Source organism: Megalobrama amblycephala, linkage group LG7 (genome assembly GCF_018812025.1).
Source record: "Megalobrama amblycephala isolate DHTTF-2021 linkage group LG7, ASM1881202v1, whole genome shotgun sequence".
NCBI lineage: Eukaryota > Metazoa > Chordata > Actinopteri > Cypriniformes > Xenocyprididae > Megalobrama > Megalobrama amblycephala.
Genome location: NC_063050.1, coordinates 27,687,071 through 27,711,507, shown reverse-complemented (window position 1 = coordinate 27,711,507; position 24,437 = coordinate 27,687,071). Strand labels below are relative to the sequence as shown.

At 37.3% G+C, this 24,437-nt stretch overlaps 3 protein-coding genes across 5 annotated transcripts; 2 read left to right on the top strand and 1 right to left on the bottom strand.

Moving 5' to 3' along the window:
- The first annotated feature begins 5,622 nt into the window (after positions 1-5,622).
- On the top strand, positions 5,623-9,571 carry LOC125272217 (lectin-like). Its single transcript, XM_048196905.1, has 6 exons — positions 5,623-5,921; positions 6,521-6,596; positions 7,438-7,580; positions 8,784-8,924; positions 9,037-9,151; positions 9,344-9,571. The coding sequence occupies exons 1-6, from the start codon at positions 5,919-5,921 to the stop codon at positions 9,436-9,438; spliced, it is 573 nt and encodes a 190-aa protein (XP_048052862.1). The 5' UTR covers positions 5,623-5,918; the 3' UTR covers positions 9,439-9,571.
- Positions 9,572-9,578: 7 nt separating this feature from the next.
- On the bottom strand, positions 9,579-22,923 carry si:dkey-9i23.6. Of its 3 annotated transcripts, XM_048196860.1 has the most exons (7): positions 18,889-19,762; positions 17,652-18,596; positions 17,414-17,499; positions 10,971-11,481; positions 10,586-10,667; positions 10,288-10,474; positions 9,579-10,134 (listed from the first exon to the last, which is right to left on the bottom strand). In XM_048196860.1, the coding sequence occupies exons 1-6, from the start codon at positions 18,907-18,909 to the stop codon at positions 10,326-10,328; spliced, it is 1,794 nt and encodes a 597-aa protein (XP_048052817.1). In that variant the 5' UTR covers positions 18,910-19,762; the 3' UTR covers positions 9,579-10,134; positions 10,288-10,325. The 3 variants fall into 3 exon arrangements, with proteins under 3 accessions (XP_048052817.1, XP_048052818.1, XP_048052815.1); XM_048196861.1 differs by lacking the exon at positions 18,889-19,762 and adding an exon at positions 22,785-22,923 and having other exon boundaries at positions 9,579-10,474; XM_048196858.1 differs by having other exon boundaries at positions 9,579-10,474; positions 18,889-19,325.
- On the top strand, positions 22,517-24,344 carry tmem187 (transmembrane protein 187). Its single transcript, XM_048196890.1, has one exon. It carries the CDS (start codon positions 22,716-22,718, stop codon positions 23,487-23,489), a length of 774 nt encoding a protein of 257 aa, XP_048052847.1. The 5' UTR covers positions 22,517-22,715; the 3' UTR covers positions 23,490-24,344.
- The last annotated feature ends 93 nt before the right edge of the window (positions 24,345-24,437 follow it).

Genomic DNA, 24,437 nt, shown 5'->3' with positions numbered 1-24,437 from the left:
AGAAGTGTGAAGTGGTTCACAAATGGAGGGAGTGAAGAGAATTGAGTTGTTTTTCAATGACATGCATTCACTGTAGATTCTCAATACCCAAACACCTTTTCTGTCGTTCTTTCTCTTTCCTCTTTTATAAAATCTCTTTCTCGCTCTTTTAGGCCGTGTGTCCACCAGAGCGTTTTTAGCCAGCTGAAAACGCTAGGCGCACTGCTTAAAACGGCCGTCTGTGAGCGCTTGAGAGCGCTTCTGCAGCGCAGCGTTTTTTTCCGTTGAGACGCTTTGTTGCTATGATACGGATTATACGCGTCACTGTTACTTATAACTGATTTTGCAGGTAATTTGTTTCAGACTTAAATTGTTGACACAATGTGAAATTACTGTGCTATGTATTTTTGGAGAGCAGCAATATTAATTTCTCATCCATTTTGTTCCGTTCTCTGTTTGTTGATGTTGTTGTACAACAAGAATGTTGTGATGGTTGGCCGGTGTTGTATTTGTCCCGGCCCTCCTCCACTCTGATTGGACGGCTGGCTAAAAAGTGACAGTGATGAGCGCAGCGTTTTACTCAAAGTTGAACATTCTTCAACTCGAGGCGACCAGTAAAAAACGCCGAGCTCTCAGCGCTTCAGCGTGAAAAAGACGCTCAGCGCCTCGTTACGCTCCTGGCGTTTAAAAAACGCGGCGCTCCCATTGAAAACAATTGAAAAAGTACGCTAGCAGCTGGAAAAAACGCTTTGGTGGACACACGGCCTTAGACTAGTAAATTTCGATGGCTTAGTTCCTCAAATTTAGGCAGCAGGTGAGCTCAACCACATCTTCACCAAGGAGGAATGTGTGGAGATGAAATGGAAATGTAAGGACAGGTAATGAGCAAAAAAAAAAAAAAAAAAAAAAAACTACTGGGTTATAGGATTATTCAGGTTCGATGCCATTATTTAGGTTTAAAAAAATAACCACCTGTTTCTGAATTGATTGACTGATGACTGGTTGATCTAAATAGTGTAGTCTACTAGTAATATTCACAAACAGGTGCAACAAATAAAATGGGGGAAAAACACGTGCATGAAACTTGTAAATTAAATAATTTTATATATTCAATTTAACACACCAGAGTTTCCAGTGTTGACAGCTCCATAAAACAGCCACTGCAAGTGCTTTAGTTTTGCTGTAGGGTGATATCAGCTAAATTGGGCCACTTTTTGGTAAATTGCTTGGGACAATAATACAATACCATATATGCCTTTTCCATGTGTTTTTATGATTAATAATGACAGTTTTTGATAATTTTGTGTTGAAATTATGTAATAAAATATAATTATTTAGGCCCTACAGTTCTTGAAACATCCGCTGTGCCAACTTTTTTTGCATGAGCAGTTTCAGGTAAAGTGGGCTGCAGTTTCAGGTAAAATGGGCCAGTCAAACTGCAAAGGGAAATAGTAATTTATCATCAATTTTAATTTTAAAACACAATTGCTTATACAGCCACATAACATTTAAACTGCATTAAACAAACATATTCATATGTGCCATTAAAAAAAACAAACATTTTGGGAACACTGAAGAAATGACACTTTGCTACAATTTAAAGTAGTGAGTGTACAGCTTGTATAACAGTGTAAATTTGCAGTCCCCTCAAAATAACTCAACACACAGCCATTAATGTCTAAACCGCTGGCCACAAAAGTGAGTACACCCCTTAGTGAAAATGTCTAAATTGGACCCAATTATTAATTTTGTCTCCCCGGTGTCATGTGACTCGTTAGTGTTACAAGGTCTCAGGTGTGAATGGGGAGCAGGTGTTTTAAATTTGGTGTTATCGCTCTCACTCTCTCATACTGGTCACTGGAAGTTCAACATGGCACCTCATGGCAAAGAACCCTCTGAGGATCTGAAAAAAAAAATTGTTGATCGATATAAAGATGCCGTAGTCTATTAAAAGATTGCCAAGACCCTGAAACTGAGCTGCAGCACGGTGGCCAAAACCATACAGCGGTTTAACAGGACAGGTTCCACTCAGAACAGGCCTCGCCATGGTCGACCAAAGAAGTTGAGCGCACATGCTCAGCGTCATATCCAGAGGTTGTGTTTGGGAAATAGACATATGAGTTCTGCCAGCATTGCTGCAGAAGTTGAAGGGGTCGGGGGTCAGCTTGTCAGTGCTCAGACCATACGCCACACACTGCATCAAATGGTCTGCATGGCTGTCATCCCAGAAGGAAGCTTCTTCTAAAGATGATGCACAAGAAAGCCTGTTAACTACAGTTCATTAAGGGAACCATGAATGCCAACATGTACTGTGACATACTGAATCAGAGCATGATCCCCTCCCTTCGGAGACTGGGCCTCAGGGCAGTATTACAACATGATAACGACCCCAAACCACTTCCAAGACGACCACTGCCTACTAAAGAAGCTGTGGGTAAAGGTGATGGATTGGCCAAGCATGTCTCCAGACCTAAACCAGGCCTAAACCATATTGAGTATCTGTGGGGCATCCTCAAATGGAAGGTCGAGGAGCGCAAGGTCTCTAACATCCACCAGCTCCAAGAGGACTCCAGTGGCAACCTGTGAAGCTCTGGTGAACTCCATGCCCAAGAGGGTTAAGGCAGTGCTGGAAAATAATGGTGGCCACACAAAATATTGACACTTTAGGCCCAATTTGGACATTTTCACTTAGGGGTGTACTCACTTTTGTGGCCAGTGGTTTAGACATTAATGGCTAATATATACACAGTGTAATGAACTATAGGTTATATACGGTGTGCAAGTGTGTGGGTGCATGTGTATGTGCATGGGTGTACGGATGTACACACATACAGACACACACACACACACACGCTCACACACACGTGTATGTGTGTTTGTGAGTGACACAGAGGATGGCCCATTTTAGTTGAAAACATGTGGCCCATTTTACCTCAGTGGGTTAAGGTAAATTGGGCCGCCAAGAAAAACATCACTTTAAAAAAAAATATGTTCATATACCAAACTAACAGCGTTATTTCTGATGGATGCCATCAAGACAGATATTATGCATAGTTTTTTATATGCATGTTTGTTTTTTTTATAGATTTATCATCCTTATAATAGTTTAGTTAGATTTGGTATGCCAGGCTACTTACCATGCAGCTTTCTGGTGCAGACTTGATTCGAATTAAGACTGCACCACCATAGCAACCATAAACCAATCAAATCACCTGTTGTCAAGCACAGTTATGACAACAGTTTGAAATCCTTTGCAGTCATTGGCTTTAAATTCCAGAGGGGCTGGGACCCCCCAATATCACCCTACTATATACTAAAAATACTAAACAAATAAATAACAACACACAAATTACATTTTTAAGTTACTTCCATTTCTGAACAAATACAGCAGTAATTGATGTCATATACACAAGTCTGATTTTGGTTTTAATTGTCAGAATCTATCATACATGACAAAAAACAAAAACATGATGCTTAGCTTACAAAATTTATAATTGAATGAATAAATAATTCAATAATAAAAAAATAATTGTCTATATTGTCTATATATAGTTTATTAAAATGTAATGTAATTTTATTTCAAATGAATATGGAAAATAAAGTGGGTTGAATCTAAGGAGCTCTAAAAGAATTTTAAAATTATTATCTGAAGCTAAAGACGGCATCCGCAACTGAAGGCACGCTGCCCAAACTCCTGTGTTGACAGCTCTGTTGCTGTAGACCAGGGATGGGGCATCTCCAGTCCTGGAGAGCCAGGAATACCAGAAAGCTACAGGCAGGTGAGTTTTTATCAGGGTTGGAGCTAAACTCTGCAGGACCGAAGTTTGCCCATCTCTCCTGTAGACCATTTCAAAATCTTAAGTAGCTACACAAATAAAAAAAATAAAAAAATCATCAGTGAGTGATTTTTATTGTACTTTTCAAAGATTACTAGCAATTCAAAGATTAAAAAACTTGAAGCATTATAAAGCAAATGCTATTCTGTTCTTATTTCACTCTGGAAATATTTTTGCTAAGAACGAGCCGAAATTCATTTTTAATACATATTTGACAGCCTACACTCACCCACTCCCCGGGCAGTACTGCCTCACAAACCACAGGCCGTCTACACTGGAATTATTACGTTCAGTTTTAACTAAATGTTTAGCTGAAAGATTTATTATAGTGATACTGTGTCTGTGAGTTTGAAAACAAGTTCTTTTCTCTCGGACCCAGACTCACCGCCACCCGTTGGACTTAGTAAAACAGTGAACAGTGTGCGACATGCATGTAAGCGAGTAAATACAGTAGAATTATGGCCAAGTCATTTCAAAGTGCCACGGTTCCTGCTACTAACAGGTGGTGCTATGACTGTAACTGAATATTGCCATGTAGCTAGATGTCTTCAGGCCAGGACTATTATCAAACGTGAAGTTTGGAGCAGATCGGACATTGTTTGCCTGAGTTACAACAACTTCCTTTTTCGAGAGAGAAATAGGAGGGGTAGTGAAAATGCAAGCGATACAAAGTATGTCTAATGCAGTGAATTCGATGGCAACACCCGAATGATTACATTAAAGTTCATGTAATTACAAATAAGACAGTATTTGTCTTATAAATAAATAATGTCTCTGTAGGAGAATTATTTTGCAACTTTATCATGCAACTTGATTAACTGAATTCCTGTCCATCTCAAATGAGTCTTGGTGTTTTTATGATCGGATTAAGTGACAAAGCCACAAAGCTGTGAGCTGCAGCAACTTTAGTTGTCAGCGTCAAGTGGAAGTGAGAGATCACAACTATATCAGTAACCACAAGATTTAGCAGTTGTATTGTGTAGCGTAAAGAAGTAAATTTCAGATGCTTTCCATTGGCCAGATGCCTTTTTGCAACAAATGTCTGCAAAAACAATTTTAGCGTGTTTGACAAGCACAATGCTGATAGGGTTAGAAAGAGAGGAAATGTAGAGAATAAGCTGCAGTTCTATGTCTTGTTTAGTTTGTACCATTAGTTAAAGACCAGATTGCAATAAGAAGAGAGCTAATAGCTTTAGCAAGACTTTATCAGATCTTGAGGAAATAATATCAGTAATCATGTTTGAATGGTGCATTCATTGCACCATTTGTTTATCCATAGAAATTTGGATGCACGGGTTGATCTGTTAAGTTTATGGACATTTCCTTTAACTCTAAAACACAATGCAATGGGCAATTCAAAATACATGTAAAACACCTGTGAAAAATCAATGTGGAAAACGCCCTATTTAACAGCCTTTTCTTAACCCTTTAAGCCCAAAGTGTAGCGACGAGAATACTTTTTGTGCTGATTCGAAACAAAAGATTCATAAAGCTTTGAAGCAATGTTTTGAAATCGCCCATCACTAGATATTGTTGAAAAGTTGTTATTTTGTTTTTTTGGCGCACAAAAAGTATTCTCGTCACTTCATAACATTAAGGTTGAACCACTGTACTCACATGAACTGTTTTAAATATAACTTTAGAAGCTTTCTTGGCATTATTTTGCTGGCAATGAGGGCCTCACTGAGCCATCGGATTTCAACAAAAATATCTTAATTTGTGCTGATGAACGAAGGTCTTACGGGTGTAGAACAACATGAGGGTGAGTAATTAATGACAGAATTTTCATTTTTGGGTGAACTAACCCTTAAAGAGCATTTCTTGATTGCACTAGTTTTAAATGAATGGTTATAGCATAATAGACAATATTGTTCAAGATTAACATTAAGAAGCAAGTATTAATGCTACATTTGTAGAAATGCACTATAAATTAATTAGTAATTCAGGCACTAGATGTGTGAAAGGGTTTTCTGAAGAATAAACAAAACTAAAGAGGGTGAGATTGAGAGGAGGGGAGGAGTTGTGAAAATGAATGGAATGGTATAAAATAATGTGAGACAAGAGTTGTGAGGACAGATTGAAGACGGAAGTGCAAGAACAACAATGGTAAGTAATCTTCTTAAATGAGCACTCTTTGTGTCCAAATTTTGTATCAACATTTGTAAGATTTAGTGAGCAAAAACAGTTTTGGGGTTAACTCAAATTTGTCTATTTGTTAAAGGGTTAGTTCACCCAAAAATGAAAATAATGTCATTCTACACCCGTAAGACCTTATAAGATTTATAAAGCTCAGAAGCTTCATGAAGCAGTGTTTTGAAATCACCCATCACTAGATATTGTTGAAAAGTCGTTATTTTGTTTTTTTTGGCGCAAAGTATTCTTGTCCCTTTATAATATTAAGATAAAGCCACTGTACTCACATGAACTGTTTCAAATATGTTTTTAGTACCTTTATGGATCTTGAGAGGTTCAGTGGCTTTGCTCTCAATAGAGGCCTCACTGAGGCATCGGATTTCATTAAAAATATCTTAATTTGTGTTCCGAAGATGAACGAAGGTCTTACGGGTGTAGAACGACATGAGAGTGAGTCATTAATGACAGAAATTTCATTTTTGGGTGAACTAACCCTTTAAAGAGGGATTTGTGGACATCAATGTTTGTTAGATTTTTAAGTAAAAATATAAAATTAGACTTTTTTTTCACAGTGGAAATCAGGATCTATTAGCGTTCTGTTGCTGACTCTTTTTTTGAGGGGCGGCAACTTCTTATCAATGGAGAGAGGTAATGTTTAATTCATACAATAATATATTTATGTAGAAATTTCCAAATTCTACCTAACTATTACCTTAAAACCCCCAAAAATTCTCATTATCAGACTACAGTTACTTTTTATTGGTCACATGATTACATTTTATTTACCCAATGGCAGTAAATCATTCATAATTTATTGATTCTCCCTAATTCTACTTTTTCATGTTTAAATTTTCATTTCTAAGTCTTCTAGTATTGTGAAATTGCACACACAGACCAGCCACAAGTCAGGTGGCTATAATTACATGGAAAATTGAGAGGCCACAAAGCATTTGACCACTGGATTTACAGAGATCATTTCACTTAAGGAGTGTTTTCTCAACACTGCATATGGAATCAACATTATTCTAATGTTAAATGTTTATGATTTATTAGCTTCCCCATGTTGTTGATAACAAAGAATGAAATGTATTTTCTTACCAAACTTATTCATGACTTTGGCAGTTCGATACACGCTCCGAACCACTGATTCGAAACAAAAGATTCGTAAAGCTTCGAAGCTTCATGAAGCAGTGTTTTGAAAATCGCCCATCAGTAGAAATTGTTGAATAAAGTCATTATTTAGTTTTTTGGTGCACAAAATGTAACATAACAGAACACAGCGCTTGTGGGCCCTACAGCAGAACGGCAACTGATTTTTGGCCAGCTCTTGCGTCAGCATCACACACGTATCATGGTGCTCACGTGTACAGCGTTGGCCAATACTGAGCCGGCATTCTGGCGTAGAACCCGGAAGCGCTGCACTGTGTTTACTATTTTTAAAATGCCTAGAGCTCAAAGTAATAGTCATGTGTGTGACTCTGTCATTTAGGTTTTGCTGTCGATCATACTAATGTCACCAAGCACTGCGTTATGCCTAAAGCGTGTGGTGTGCATGGCTTCACTGATTGGTTCAAAGTGGGCCACCACTGTGTCAAATACTTCAACACCCCTGCCAACTTCACTGATGCTGAGGTAGGTTGTAGCACTGTTTTTTTTTTTGTTTTTTTTTATAATTTGTTACAATTATTTGTGCCCAATTAAAGCACAATTATTAATTTATTTGTTTCAATTATTATCTAATAAGATTCTTCTAGCAGTAGAAGTATTCTGTACAGAACAGATATGCAGTCAGTCTTCCTCTGAAATACCTAGACCGGATTCTTTCTCCCATTTTAATCTAACTTTATTTGTTGATTCTTTCTTAATGGATTGAGAAAGAATCATAACCCCCCCCCATACCCAACCCCAAGTGTTGGAGAAGCATATTCATTTTTACTGTATCTATCCTACTATGCATCTCCAAGGCCAGTTAAAACCACATCTATTTTGGATGCTCTTACTTACAGGATAAGTAATTACACTGTAAAAAAAATCCCAGTAAAATTTACGGTAAAAAAATGGCAGCTGTGGTTGCCAGAACTTTACCGTAAAAAATACAGTAGCAACGTAAAAAAAAATCTGTTAAATTTACGGTAAAATAACGTATTTCATTAACTGATATAATGTTAATTTACCAACCTAATGGAGTACTAATATCTGTTTTGTACCTTTATAATACACTGACAGTCACCAAACACAGTGGTGATGAGAGTCACATGATGAATCAAAGTTCATCGCAAGCAGCTTTTCCACAAGCTGGGAAGGACAACACTAATATATAGAAGGTGCACACAGTGTCATTCACATACACACTAAACACCATCATGGTAACATGCATGAAATTTAAAAAATGCAATAAACATTAATTTAACAACATTAGATGTAACATAAAACCCTAATGTACATAACTGATTAGAAAAAAATGAGAAAAACTAAGAAGAAACAGAGTTATTTCAACAAAAATATATCAAATGTGAAGTGTCACGCAGGGAATTGTGGGAATGTCAATTTATGGTTTTTCACTGTGAATTTTACAATGAATTGTTATTTTTCACTTCCAAAAACTGTGAATTTAACGGTATTTTACCGTAAAATTACATTAAATGTATTGTTAGATCTATTACAGTTATTCACCGTATATAGTACGGAAACTTTCTGTAAACCAATTGACAGTTTTTCACCGCAGCATTTTTACAGTCTTTTACTGTTAAAATCACGGTCATTTTTTACAGTGTACAATAAGATAAATCGCTTTTGTAAAACCGTAATTAAATGTTCTTCTGTTTTCATGCCCAGTTCATGTGTAGGACCAAAGCCCCTGGTGCTCATCTGGTGTCAGTGCATAATAACAAGAATAATGGTTACTTGCTCTGCATTGTGTCAAAGTTTAACCCAGGAAACCTACGCATCTGGCTCGGAGGCTTTGAATTCTTTAAGGTAAAAAAGACAAACTTTTTCATTGACATGCATCCACTATAGTTTCTCATTATTCAAACACCTTCTATCTTTCTTTCTTTAATTTATTTAAACCTCTTTCTCACTCTCTCAGTCTGGTAAATTTTTTTGGCTTGATGGATCCCTCTGGGATTATCAAGTTTGGACACGTGGTGAGCCCAACCACATCTACACCGCCACGGAGGAATGCGTGGAGATGAACTGGAAAGGTAAGGATGGAGGGACAGAGGGAATTGGTAAAAAAAAAAAAAAAAGTTATACATTAAATTTGAACTTGATGTTTGGCTAAATGATTTATTATAGTGATATTGATGCTCTGAGGACAATTAGATGTTTGGTAAAACACAATGATAGATGAAGGTACTATAATCTCTTAATTTCACTGTCCCTCACATTTTCAGAGGTTGGCAGGTGGAATGACGACTCTTGTAGTGCCAAGAAAAGCTACATCTGTGCCTTCAAACAACGTGGCATGTTGGAAAAAGACCTGGAGTAGATGGAGCAGTTTTATCTGAGTGTTATCCCATTAAACTTAAAATGATTTTCTCTGCATTAACAAAAACTAAAAAAAAAAATATATAAAAACAATTCTTTCTTAAAATGATAATAAAGAACTTTTGCAATTAAAACGATCACTTGATTTTATTTATTTATTGTTTGTCTGATTAAGGACTACTGATTAAGAATACTTGAATACTTCAAAGTCATCACCTTTAGTCAGGTTTTAAATACTAGAGAATTTCATTAGAATTTTCACATTAAGTACTATAATTAATAGCTTGTTGATTTACAGTTCATTAGTAAAATCGAAAAGCCACACAAAAATGTAATATTACATGATATTTCACATAATAAATCGCATTATAATATGCTAAAAGAATTACTGTGCTTTACAGTTAATCGGCAGTTACGCATGAACACTTACAATGCAAAATAATACAAAATTAAATTTTTCCTATATATTAACATGTTAAATCATCATATTTATAACTTTTATTATAAAACTAATTGTTAGGGTGAATAAAAAAAAGTATTTTCCAGCAAATGGTAAAATAGGATGTGATCAACATTATCCACTGTAACATCCCTATATCTTCTTAATTCAGTGCAATCCAAACTGTCATTTTTCAGTTCAGTTTCAACTTCAATTTGGAATTTTCCAGTCTTTAAAGTCAAAGTGTCCTTTAATCTGCTGTGGAGGTAGAAAACCAGACATACTGTAACATTAATACAACAATCACATTATTCTGATTGAATAAAGAAATTGTTTTAATACAACGTGGTCTTTCTCTGTTTGTGCTTTGATGTGGGTTGCATGTGACTTATATGCATGTTGCATATAGACCTGAAAACTGCAGATGATAAGAGCAGTCATGTGATTGGTCAGGTGTGATCTCGGAATAGTGGTGAATGCAGAAGAGGAGACTTGGAAAAGGGGATGCTTTTAAACGGTAGAGATGCACTGACTGGGGATTCATTCGGGATGACTCCGGGAATTTTGTAGAATTTGGCGTTTGACTTGTCTGTTTTTACTGAGAGAGAATATGGGTAAAACAAATATGTCAGAGGTTTGCACATTTTCATTTCTCTCATTTAGTACATTCACTCCACCCAACCCTCCAAAACTTTTGAGACTTTCTCACCTTTTTTGGGGGGTTTGTGGGGTCTCTTTTTGCTGAGACGGATTCGACTTTTGAGAGCAGAGTTATCCAGCAATCCAAATGACTGAGAGAGAGAAAAAATGTTATTTGTCATTCATTCCACTTTATATCAAGTAATAAACTAATAAACAGTCTCTCACATATTAACATAACCTACACTCAGAAAAATGTTTAGCCTTTTTTATTATTATTATTTCAATTGTATAGTAAAATTCCATCAAATTTAATCGAATAATCCTTACATATTATTCATGTATGAATCAAGAATTTTAAATGAGTAAAACAAATAGAGCTTTATAAAGCATTTTGTATAAAATAGTAACTTTAACAACATAAATTAATGTATTACAGTAACAGTATTCCCCACCTTGACTGCTGAGAAGTCCATCGGCGGAGCATCCGATGACTTTTTTCTCATTAATGGTAAATCCTTTTTGGGAATAATATACATGTCCAAACGGTCATAGATGTCACCTGATTTCTTTGACACGCAGTCCATCCCAGATGACATTTGTTTTATTGCATTATTTGTTAGCAGTGCCTTAGGAATAGCAAAAGTTTTTGCATCCTGTTTCACTTGTCTTACATGCGAGTCACTGTTCACTTCTGCTACATTGTCCTGTTGGGCATCACCAACATCCTCTTGATTGTTCTTTATGTCCTCTGATTTGTCCTGCTCTGGTGTCAAAAGCGGAATATCGAGCTGAGTATCTTTTTCTGTTTGGACAACATCATTTGTCATTGGTTGATCACTAGTGTCTTTCTCTGCTGGACTGGTTTTGCTGGGCAGGTAATTGAGCCATTCGTCTCCTGTGAATATTTCATCCATTAAGTTGATCGGTTCAAAATTGAATTTGAAGTCTTTTAAGGTAAAAGTTCTGCAGAAAGACAAGATTTATTAGATTAATGTAACAAATGTATTGCTCATTAATAGTTCATGTTACTTAATGCATTAACTAAAACTAGTTTATTGAAAAGTGTAACCATAGATTCAAACCAGTTGGGTTACACTTTATTTTAATATTCTACTTTAGACATTCTGCTAACTATAAATAACTTTTCAACTACATGTCAACTAACTCTCGTTCATCTGCAACTACACGTCAACTCTCATTAGTATTAGTAGACTGTTAGGTTAGGGTTAGGGTTTGTAGAATAATTTGACATGTAGTGTTACTTATAGTCAGTATAACGTCTGTTGGGGGAGCATCAAAACAAAGTGTTAACAGATATTAAGCAGAGTCTACTAATACTCTAATGACTGCTAGTTGCCATGTAGTTGCAAAGTTGCTTATAGTTAGTAGACTGTCTAAAGCAGTGTTTGCCAACCCTGTTCCTGGAGGTACACTAACAGTACACATTTTGGATATCTCCCTTATCTGACCCATTCTTTTCAGGGCTGCATCCGAAAACTTAAAGGTGCCATTGAATTGAAAATTGAATTTACCTTGGCATAGCTGAATAACAAGAGTTCAGTACATGTAAATGACATACAGTGAGTCTCAAACTCCATTGTTTCCTCCTTCTTATATAAATCTCATTTGTTTAAAAGACCTCCGAAGAACAGGCGAATCTCAACATAACACCGACTGTTACGTAACAGTCGAGATCATTAATATGTACGCCCCCAATATTTGCATATGCCAGCCCATGATTAAGCCATTAGACAAGGGCAGCCAGTAACGTCTGGATCTGTGCACAGCTGAATCATCAGACTAGGTAAGCAAGCAAGGACAACAGTGAAAAATGGCAGATGGAGCAATAATAACTGACATGATCCATGATATCATGATATTTTTAGTGATATTTGTAAATTGTCTTTCTAAATGTTTCATTAGCATGTTGCTAATGTACTGTTAAATGAGGTTAAAGTTACCATAGTTTCTTACTGTATTCACGGAGACAAGAGAGCCGTCGCTATTTTCATTATTAAACACTTGCAGTCTGTATAATGCATAAACACAACTTAATTCTTTATAAATCTCTCCAACAGTGTAGCATTAGCCGTTAGCCACGGAGCACAGCCTTAAACTCATTCAGAATCAAATGTAAACATCCAAATAAATATTATACTTACGCGATTAGACTTGCTGCATGACGAACACTTTGTAAAGATCCATTTTGAGGGTTATATTAGCTGTGTGAACTTTGTGATACAGTCGAGAGCTCGGGAGGGGGCGGAGAGCGCACGATTTAAAGGGGCCGCAGCATGAATCGGCGCATTTCTAATTATGAAGGCGTCAGAAGGCATCAAGTCATGTCCGAATCCAATGTTAGCTTCACTTACGTCTCCTGAGATACCTTCATCTGATCGATTTTTGAAGGCAGCATATATGATTCTTTGATATCCCACAATCATGTGCTTTCCATTCTGTGACAGTTGAGCTAAAAAATAAAGATGTCTGAAAGTTGTGGTTGGTGGTCAGTTTGTGTGTAAATGTACATTTTTGACCAACGTTTTCCACTTTCGATGTCATTTCGAGTGAGAAATTACAATTGTGCTAATTAAATATTCTAAGGATCCATTTACATGACTTGGCCATTCATTTACACGACAACAGCGTTTTGGTTGCCTGACAAAGCAAACTTTTGAAAACGGGTTTCAAATTGCACGTTTTTGAAAACGATACCGTTATCATCTCTGTGTAAACTGCAAAAATGCGAATATGTGAAAACGGTGATGGCATGCACAAGCATATTACGTGTTCAGTCTATAGGCACGCGCGAGTGCTCTGTAAAAGAATGCATATGTGCGCATGTGCGTAGTCTTTCTTTACAAAGTAACGTCACCAATGACGTGTCTGGCATGCATAATACAGTGTTTTTAGTCAGTTTCGCATATCCGTGTGAACGGGGATAGTTTTGATAATGTTTTCATCCATACAACGGAAAAAGGTTTCCGTTTTTAGTACATTGTTGTTGTGTAAATGTACCCTTATATCGAGTTCACACTGCACGATTTTAGCACCGATTATCGGTGACAATCACGCAGTGTGCATTATCAAAGACGTGATCTGAGAGGCCTGTGAAATATTTGGCATGCTAAATATCCGGATCTGTCTGCGATTCAAAATCTTGCTGTGTGAAATGTGTTCTGACTGAAAATGACATCGGCGATGACCTACAGCCAATGAGAGAGCGAGATACAAGGCAGCGGGAAGTTTGGGGAGGAGTTATAGACTAATGAGTTAAATCAGGTGTGTTTGATTAGGAAGAGTTCGAAAATGTGTATCGCTGGTGTGCCTCCAGGAACAGCATTGCAGGAAACACTGGTCAAAATTGAATCGAAATAAAGTATTACCATTTATTGTTCCCTCAAAGTATGATACAGTGATTTTAACTAACAGTGGACTTGTGCAACCTAAGATATCACCAGAAGCTATTTTTATCCTATTTTCCCTGTTTTTTTCCCCCCATACACTTTAAAAGGTTTTTCATGTTTAGGAGGCTCTGTGGACTTACAGTTATTCAGCAGATCTACAACATGCATGTTTGTGTTTGGTTTTTTTCCATCACATCACATGAAAGGAATGTCAAAGAACTAGAAATGAGTTATAAATAGGTGGACTTGGTAATGCTAAAAATAAGGAAGTGCTTTTTGTTTTTAAAACAAACCAAAGTTTCAAATGGGAAAAAGACTGAATGTGCATATAACATTTAAACAATATCAGGGGTTCTCAACAGGCCCTTGAAGTCCAGTTTTCTGCAGAGTTTAGTTGCAACCCTAATCTTACACACCTGAGCAAACTAATCAAGGTCTGTAGAATTACGAGAAAGGCACAGGCAGGTGAGTTTGTTCAGTGTTGGAGCTAAACTCTGCAGGAAAGTGGACCTCAAGGGCCACAGTTAAGAATGCATGGTCTAACGTTTCAAACTTTGTCCAGCAGAGTGTAGCTCTAACCATCTCCAAAACACTTGCCTGGATGTTTACTGAAGTAATCCTGAAGACCTTGATTAGCTGGTTCAGGTGTGTTTAATTAGGGTTGGAGCTAAACTCTGCAGGATAGTAGCCCAAACTGAGGCTGACACCCCTACACTAAAAAAGTGGGTTTACATGATTTAGGCCCTGTTTACATGTACATGGTTATTTTGAAAAACGGAGACATTTCCCTTCGTTTGCGCCCTTCGTTTACACGCAAACGGAGAATTCGCCTCTGAAAAAGAAGTCTTTCTAAAAACTCCGGCCAGAGTGGAGATTTTGAAAATCTTCGTTTGCACGTTTGCATGTAAACTGAGACAAACGGGTGTTTAGGCAGCCAACGTCACAGTATGCGCCAGAGCTCGCACCTATGTCAAAAGTGCGACCTATGTTTACATGTGATCACGGAAGCGTTTAGAGTAGCAGTCGCATTTATGTTGGTGCAAACTCTTCTCGTGTGTTTGTATTTGCAAATACAGCTGCTCCATTATGTCGAGGAGCAGAGACGAATGAGTGATCGGAGATCAGCAATTTTGCAACAACTTCGAATCACTTCAAGAGGAATTCGGGATTCTTTTTCGGGATTCTGATTGGCTTACGTCGGCTTGAGCTGCTCGTTACCAAGCGGCAACCTCCCCCAGTTTCTCGTGAAGCCAATACGGAAGTAACTTAAACTGCGATTCATCGACTGGCCGCTAGGGACAGGCTGCAAAAGGGAGCAGAATCTCATTGACCATCATGTTAAAACAGCCAAGTTTACAGCAGAAAAAAACATGTTTACACTCTGGTTCAAATTGTGTTTTGGTCTATACTGCTAATTTTGCCTTTCATGACAACTCTGAGAGGGGTGAATTTTTTTATAACTCATCTGTTTAAATTATATTAAGCCTTAAAGTTCTGCATAATTAAGGGCGTGGTCACTTGAGTGACAGGTGGATCGCGCTGCTGTCTGTGAGCCGTCATGTTACCTCAGCCTCTGAATTTGGCATCTCAGCCATATTTGTGCCTTTTTTCTGGATTATTTTATACAATATATGGCTTGCTGCATACTCGAGACAGATGTCAGTCTGTGTACATGTGCTCGCATGCGGAACACACGTTGTTGGATCGTCGTGGCATTGGCTAAAAGTTTTGTTCCTTAGATTTACTACAATGACAATACCAGGAGGATATACAACTCCGACAGCACTGCTTGGATATTATAACTAAAACTGCTGCACTGTTTTGAAAAATTATACTTTGGACACATGCTCATTAGTTTGAGAGAACATTTGAGAGTTATACATATATCTGGTACTGTACGTATAGAGTTTTACATTATAAACGATGCTCAGATTGCATCCTTTCTTGAAGAACGATGATGGAGAGCAAATCATTCCTTAGATATGTAATGCAAACGATGGATAATATATAAAGATTTCATGGATTTAACGCTTTCATGAACAAAAAGTAGTTTTTTTATGTTTTGAAATGGACATTTTACACAAGTGCAACGGATTGGATACATCTCGCGATCTCTTTTTCATTAAAGGTATGAAGTCCCAGTTGATTTTTTGTGTTATTTGCACTCCCCACACAAATTAATTAGCCTACTGGTGTTAGAGCATCTAACGTTATAACGTTATCTTAAAAATCACTGTAGATTGACAGTAAAACTTTAGTACTTTCTATTGGTATTGTTATCTTTATTAATATTTTAGATAGTATCTAAGATAGATATGCCTGGCGGGCGTGGTTTCAGCAACAAGTCGCATGGGCTCCAACTACATCCCGCCTCTTTGCCCATTTTCAGTTATCCGTGAGTGACGTGCGGTCACGTGCAGCTAAGATGGCCGCGGCCTCATTTACGCGTCAAAACTACTGTTCAGAACTCTATGGGTGACGTCACGGACACTACGTCCATATTTTTTTTACAGTCTATGCTCGTTACACTCTTGACGTCATATATACACGGGTATGTGTAAATGAGCACTTTTCTGAAAACTGACGTGTGCACGATGTTATTTTTGAAACCGGAGAGGTTGAAATGTCCGTTTATGAAAATAGCCGCCCACGTGTAAACGTAGCCTTAATCATGTACATTGAAATTACATGAATCAATTAAGTTAGACATAATTTGTGCACGTAATTTCAATATCAAAGAATGGTCATTTTTAAAGGGTTAGTTCACCCAAAAATGAAATTTCTGTCATTAATCACTCACTCTTATGTTGTTCCACACCCGTAAGACCTTTGGAACACAAATTAAGATATTTTTCATAATTTTCATAATCCGATGGCTCAGTGAGGCCTCCATTGCCAGCAAGATTATTTCCTTTTTCAATGCCCAGAAAGTTACTTAAGACATTTAAAACAGTTCATGTGACTACAGTGGTTCAACCTTAAGGTTATGAAGCGACGAGAATACTTTTTGTGCTCCAAAAAAACAAAATAATGACTTTATTCAACTATCTATATGGGCAATTTTTAAAAAACACTGCTTCATGAAGCTTCAAAGCTTTACGAATCTTTTGTTTCGAACTGCCAAAGTTACATGACCTATTGAAATTTCGAAACACTTATGACGTAACGAAGCCTCGTTTATTGAAATCGCGTGATTTTGGTGCTTCGAACCACTGATTCGAAACAAAAGATTTGTAAAGCTTCGAAGCTTCATGAAGCAGTGTTTTGAAATCGCCCATCACTTGATATTGTCAAAGTTATTTTGTTTTTTGGGCGCACAAAAAGTATTCTCGTCGCTTCATAACATTAAGGTTGAACCACTGCAGTCGCATGAACATGAAATATAAAAATAAAAGTGAATTCACAAAATATGAATAAATACAATAATAGTATATAAATAATATGAAAATAACACTGTTATGAAGTGAAATATGTTTAGCAAATCCCACCTGTCTAAGAAAACATATTTCCCCTTTTTTGGTGGAAGTGGTGGAGGAACCTCTGCAGCCTCGACCTCCATCTCCATGGAATGTAGCTGCATGGGGATTCAATGCAATTTAAGTTTGAAAAAAGAGCCCAGGGAAAAGTTCAATGATTAAAAAATAAACTAACAAAAAAGTTAATTATAAGTTAAAGCTAGAGATCTGTCACTTTCGATATAAGAATAGAGGTAGGAAGTAAACATACACATTGTGCATCTTCTTCCCCTCTGTCTTGGATGCTCTTGCTGTCGGCCTGCTCACAATCACGTTTTTCTTTCAACTTTTCCAACAGTTTATGAGTAAGATTCTTCATCTTGTTTTTCACTCCCTTCTTTTGTGTTTTGGCATGTGAGTTCTCCTGTTCCATACCCCCGCAACTCATGTCTGAATCCTCCATTCCCAAAACCACAGCAGCTTTGCTGAACCTTTTCGTTGCATTTGTAATGTTTTCATATTTCCGTAGGTCTGAAATACTTTTAGCTGAGAGGGGTCTCTCTTCCTTAGGCTTCTGGGCTACAGGATCTGAAGCAGATCTTGCTGTCCTGCTTGTAATGTCCACAACAGTTTGATGAGTCAGAACACTGCTTGTGTCCATACCGACTGGTTTTGAGGGACCACCACAAGCCTCATCTAGTTGTTCATGCTTAAACTCCATCTGTGCAGTGTCACATCTATCTGAGGACATCGAGAGGTGAGACGTGTGTGCAGATGATTGTTGAGACGGATTGTTAAGCAAAGATGCGGCTCCAGCCATGTGCTCCTCAACGCTAGGCTCTTTATTATTTTCATCCTCCAGCAATTCACCTTCTTTTGGCTCCCGACTTGATTCTTCTGCCTGTGTTTGTATAGGGAACGGGCTCTTTCTCTCTTCAACCATTTCATTTCCATCTTCTGTTTTAGAGCTACTTGTTGGTTGTTTCTCATCATCCTCAGATCTGACTGTGCTATCCAAATCATTCCTGTCTTCATTTGCTATATCTTCAGACTCCAAAGATTGGTAAAACACGCATTGAGAAGTTTTATCTGGATGCGCATGTGGTTTGGAAGTACTTCTTTTTGGACGGTCGACACGTTTTTTTGGACTCAGCAGTTTCAGCAGCATAGACTGCAGTAGTGGGATGTCATTCTGTTGACCATCCCTCACATCGCTCTGCATGAAATAAAGAAAATTAGTGATTTTATGCAATCATGACTCACCTTTTGAAGCACTATCTCTTTAAACTTACTACTAGTAGTACTATACTTTATATTTTATAGATTGTACAATACTAGCCACAAAACATATTTACTCTCTCTCTCTCTCTCTATATATATATCTATATCTATATCTATATATCATAAATAACTTATATATCATATTTGATCTTTTTGGGCTCTTTAAGAACTTAAATGCATTTCTGCAAATGAATCTTATCTTATGTTAAACAATCTACTTGTCATACCTTTTCTGTTTGTTCCTCCATAGTCTCTCATTTCCTGTTATCCTTTTTCATATCCTGCATCGCTTAATCATTTTGAAGTGTGCTAAAACTTACTTTGTCTTTTCCTAAATCCAGAGTCTATAGCTCTTGGCAAACAGTTGTGAAACCTGTGCGAAGCACCTTGTTTCTGTGCCTTCCTCTCTCAATCACTGCCTTCTCTGTCTTTTAACTTCCTTTTATAGTCTAGCATTTCTGTACTGCCAAAACCTGTTTTCTAAATCTGATCTCACAATCCATTTCTTTAGCCTTTATCCATTGTTTTAGCCAATGTTATTCATGAATGTTTTTTTGCATTAAATGTTAAATGTTTTTATTTTTTTTATTGTAGATCATTTTTATTTCAAAATGTGCAGTTTACAAACAGACCAAATTGTTAAAAAAAATATATTTTGACCGTTCTATATATAATTTATATTTCAAAATGTGCAAATGTAACACATGGAGGAAGGAAACTGTAAAGTTAAGATTAAAATACAGAATGTGTCTTGATGTAATGTAATATTTTAAAATCAAACATATCTTTACTGGACTGCATGTAAGCAGGAAATGTTTAAACATTTTTTCAAGAAAGAAGTCCTGTCTGGAAATGCAAGAGAATTTTTCTGTCTTGGATCAGCTAGAAGTAAGTACATTGGTCAGACAAACTTGACAATCAGGAAAGCCCAGTGAGCTGTGAAATTCCTTCCAGGACTTATTCTTTGGACTACATCCTTGATCGTAAATTAAGTCTCTCAATTACGTGTTTATACACATAGACTTTCACACAAAGATATGTGTTCATACACACACCCACACCGGGGAAAACACGTTTACACTGCTGACGGCATACTGCGCAATCAACAGTGTACTGCAGTGGTTTTCAAACTTTTTTGACACCAAGGCCTCCCATTGTCCACAATAATATTCAAAGGGCCCACGACTTTCCCAGAAGAAAGGATTTTAAAAAATATTTTGTATTTAAAATTTCTACCTCATTAAGATATTTTGGAGTTTGTCATAACTAAAAAAACAAACAAACATTATATAATGAGAATGTGCAACATGAATCCATTTTCCAAACTGTGTTTTTGTCTCACCCTGAATCATTATGGCACACTTATAATAAGTGTTTATATTCGGACTATTTCAGACCGGACTGGTAGGACCCGCCGCAGAGTATCACAGTAACTGCGTGACTCGCCATAGACATACACTGAGAAAAGTAGCTACGGCTACAATGTTCTTCCGCAAGACGCGTGCAGTTCTGTTTATTAACCGCTAGAGGGCCAGAAATCGCGGACTGCAGCTTTAAAGGTTCCGTTCTTCGTGATCCCATGTTTCAAACTTTAGTTAGTGTGTAATGTTGTTGTTAGAGTATAAATAAAATCTTTAAAATTATAAAGCTCAAAGTTCAATGCCAAGCGAGATATTTTATTTAACAGAAGTCGCCTACATCGAACGGCCAGTTTGGACTACATCCCTCTACTTCCTTCTTTAATGACGTCACTAAAACAGTTTTTTGACTAACCTCCGCCCACAGGAATACACAAGAGTTGCGTTTGTAGAGTGTGTTTGTCGCCATGTCGTCGAAACGCTGTTATTTTCATCCCGCAGTCCAATCACCGGGTCTGATTCCGGCTCAAATTGATAGGGTAAAATTAAAGACATGTTTACAATAACACTGAGCGTGTGCATCTCCACGTTATGGTAAGAGGCGTGACCTTTCCGGGCAAGATGCGCTAAGCTGCTGTCGAATCACAACACAGGAACCGCTGGCACAATCAGAACTCGTTACGTATTTCTGAAGGAGGGACTTCATAGAACAAGGAAGTCATCAGCCCGTTTTGAGAGGTGCGTTCACGCGGCCTCGTAATTCCTGTAGTTACGAGATTCTAGCTTGTAAAAAGCGTTCACGTCCTCATAGAGCTCGTAATTACAGCTTGTAAGCTGGGAGTTTTCTGAAAGCTCCCAGATGTACCACGTGGCCGCGCTGTACCACCTGACCGCTGTAGATTCATTTAGGCGTCGATAGTGCTGCAATGGAAATGCATAATTCCCAGTTCAAGGACCAAAAGGACGTGAACAGCTCCGAATATAACGTCACGTTGTGTCATTTCAAGATTCCGGTAAATACGAGGTGACGTGAATGCAGCATATGACAGTGGAAACAGCGGTATACAGATAAGAAAATTATGTGAAAAATACTGTTTTTTTACACGCGAAACATGAACACATGTTATATTGCACACTATAAACACAATCAAAGCTTCAAAAAAACACGAAAAACGGGACCTTTAAAATAAGAATATTTTATTTTTAGTTGTTTTGTCTTTTTTTTTAAATGATTAGCCTATTATTATTATTAAGTCATCTTGAAACCCCCTGCATGGGTAAGAACCACTGGCATGCTGAATACAATAAATAAATAAAAGCATAGAAAACAGTTCAATGCAACATATGTTGTCATATGACCACATCAACTGGCATGTGTAATTTCAGAGATGAACGTGATTTCCCCAAGTAGAACATTCTGGGTCGTAAACACAACTGCCCACCCGAACTTCCCAGGAACGCACCATAATGGACTATATGCACGGAGCGTTCTTTAGAACTTCCGCATTAATATAAGCCAGCTCGATAACTTCCGGTGAGATGTCATTTGCTGGTGTGTTGAGCATCAGTAGTGTAATACTTAGTTTATAATCAGAATATAGTCACTTAAATAGTCAGGCATAGCATTAATTTAGTTATTCAAACGTAAGACAGCTTAGAAAATAAATAAATAAAGACGTACCTCAATGTTCCTCCTCGGCTAAATTCAATTCGACCATTAGTTTTCACACTTTTATGTGAAAAAAAAAGCTTCAAAAATTAAATATTTATTGTGCACTTTAGTTAGATTAATTGAATAAAATGTGTGTTTTCACAAGTGTGCTGAAATCATTGATCTTGCGCTGCTCTGACTGACATCTGCAGTGATTACAAAGGGAGAGCGCGGTGCTCGCTTTCTGTGTAATTAATTCACAATAAAAGTTATTGTTTTTCATAAGATTTTGTGAGTATTTCATACTTCACATTGACAAAATGTTTTTTCAAACCTAGTTATTTTATAATGTTTAATATTTAGTCAAAAACGAAGTGAAAAACGTTTAGAGGAAATGGCTGATATGTACGCAAATAAATGCTACTTTGCCGCCACCTGCTGGTTAAAGTGCTAATTACTGTCTTTTTTATTTTTAAATAAGTGTTTTTTATCAAATGTTAAATTTCCTACATTTTTGATAGTTCGGTTTTACAATGCGGGACAATCTCAGAAGGATGAACAAATTATGTTATATTTTACATGTGGTCATCGCATTAAAAATAACATTTGAAGTGCTGGGGAAAAAATGTGTGTGTTTGTGTCTAATTACAGACACGGCATTTTTAAACAGTCCCAATAGCTTCGTATTTATTGCAATCAATAAAACTGGTTTATTGGCAAATTAGGTAAATGTAATAACTGCATTAAAATATAAATACAACATTAAAAAGTCAACCATAGATGGTTTTGTGTCGATGTACAAGGACTTCAGAATGAACAGCTAACAGTTCACCGGAAGTGCCCGAGCTGGCTTAACGACAACCAGGAAGTAACCCGTGCATATAGTCCATTCAGAGAGTTCCAAGGTCACTAAGGCAACCAATAAAACGCTACAGTGATCGTCACGTGATAACGGAAAATAAACACTGTTTTGTACTTTGTTCATAATATTCCGCGTGTTTTCTTGCTGTCGCTTTAAACGGGATTGTATCTATTTTATCTGAAAATGACCGTGTCAGCGATCGCCCACGTTCTCATACCCTTCCTACTTTGCATAGCGCTTGCAAACACTCACATTTTCGACGAAGTTTTGGTGGATGTCACTTATGATCACTATGCGGAGAAGAAAGTAGACGGTCTTCCTGCCTTCTTGGCCATGCCGTTTAACTGTCTGATAAATTCAGGATACATATTATTGGGAATCTATTGGATCTTGCAACGGATGTCAGACAGTAAAGGCAGCAGCAGTGCAGCCGCTTACACCAAAGACGTGTTTGCGCTAATGGCAGTCGCATATGGACCGGTGCAGTGGGTCCGCTTGGCCACCTTGCGGCGCGCGCCCTCTGTTTTGGACCAGTGGTTCACTTTACCTATTTTTGCCTGGGTTCTGGTGTGGGGTAATGTCATTGACAAAGGCTGGTCGTCTCGTTACGCTTTAATGGTCGAGGCATGTTCTATCCTCAGCTATGGACTGGCGCTCTTTCACGACCGAGGCTTTGAAGCAGCTCTGGGTTGTCACATCGCCTGCGCCCTGTTCAAAGGCGTCCGCGCGCAGATGCGCCACGGAGATAAGGAGTCCTTGCGCTATTTTTGGTTGGCAGTGCTGTCTTGCTCTGGTTTCGTGGTTCTGAAACTTCTGGATCATTCTCTTGCAGAGTACTGGGTGTTTCAAAATCTCACTGGACATTTCTGGTCCAAAGTTTGCGACATTCTGCAGTTTCATTACAGTTTTTGTTTTCTCACTCGCCTGAGTGAAAATGCACAGAAACGCTCCTCATGAATGCCCATACATGTCATTTAATAGCCTAAGTAAGTGTACAGTACAACCGAATAATAAGACAATGGACATGGGCTATATTTTGTCTTATTTGTCATTAACAGTAATATCATGTCACACTGACAGCCTACAGATTATACAAACGTCTAATGATTTTAATGTGATCAACAAGTTTGTTTTTGTTTTTTAAAGAAACTCTTGTTACCTTTAAGGGGCATATTTTTTCGAACATATAAAAACATGAGCCACTTATGTCAAATAATTTGACTGAATCACTTGTAATACAGTATTATATTACAAAATCAATATATTGAATAGCCTATATAGTATATATTCTATTCTAGGCTGGTAAATTTCTGATTCTGGTCTACAGTTTCAGTTTCTTTCTCTCTCTCTCTCTCTCTCTCTCTCTCTATACATATATATATATATATATGACTTCAGATGCAAAAGCCTCTAGGTGCCATCAAAACATTTGTTCTAAAAAGAGCATTTTTATCAAGCTTGTATGTTTAGGTTCAGTAATTTCACTTTAATGGCAATTAATAGGCCCTTTTCATTGCCATTAAAGTGAAATAACCGAAAATATACATACTTGCTTGATAAAAATGATCATTTTAGAAGAAAATTTCAGATGGCACTTAGAGGCTTTTGCATCTTAAGTCTTCATATATATACAGTGTAATATAAACATTTCAGAGAACTAAATCCAAAGCTACTAAAAGTTTGTTCATAATATCCCTTAGTCTGATTTTCCAGTTGTAAAGTTAAAAATGAATGTAAATGCACAATATATGAACAGTCTTGTATTGTTCTTACCTTAACTTGTTGCATTAAAACAATATTCTTGAGCAAAAACATCTTTATCAGCTACACTGCAATATTTCTATGTCACCACACATAGGAAAGAGTGTCATTTGTTACAATTGAATTGATAATATGATGCACTTT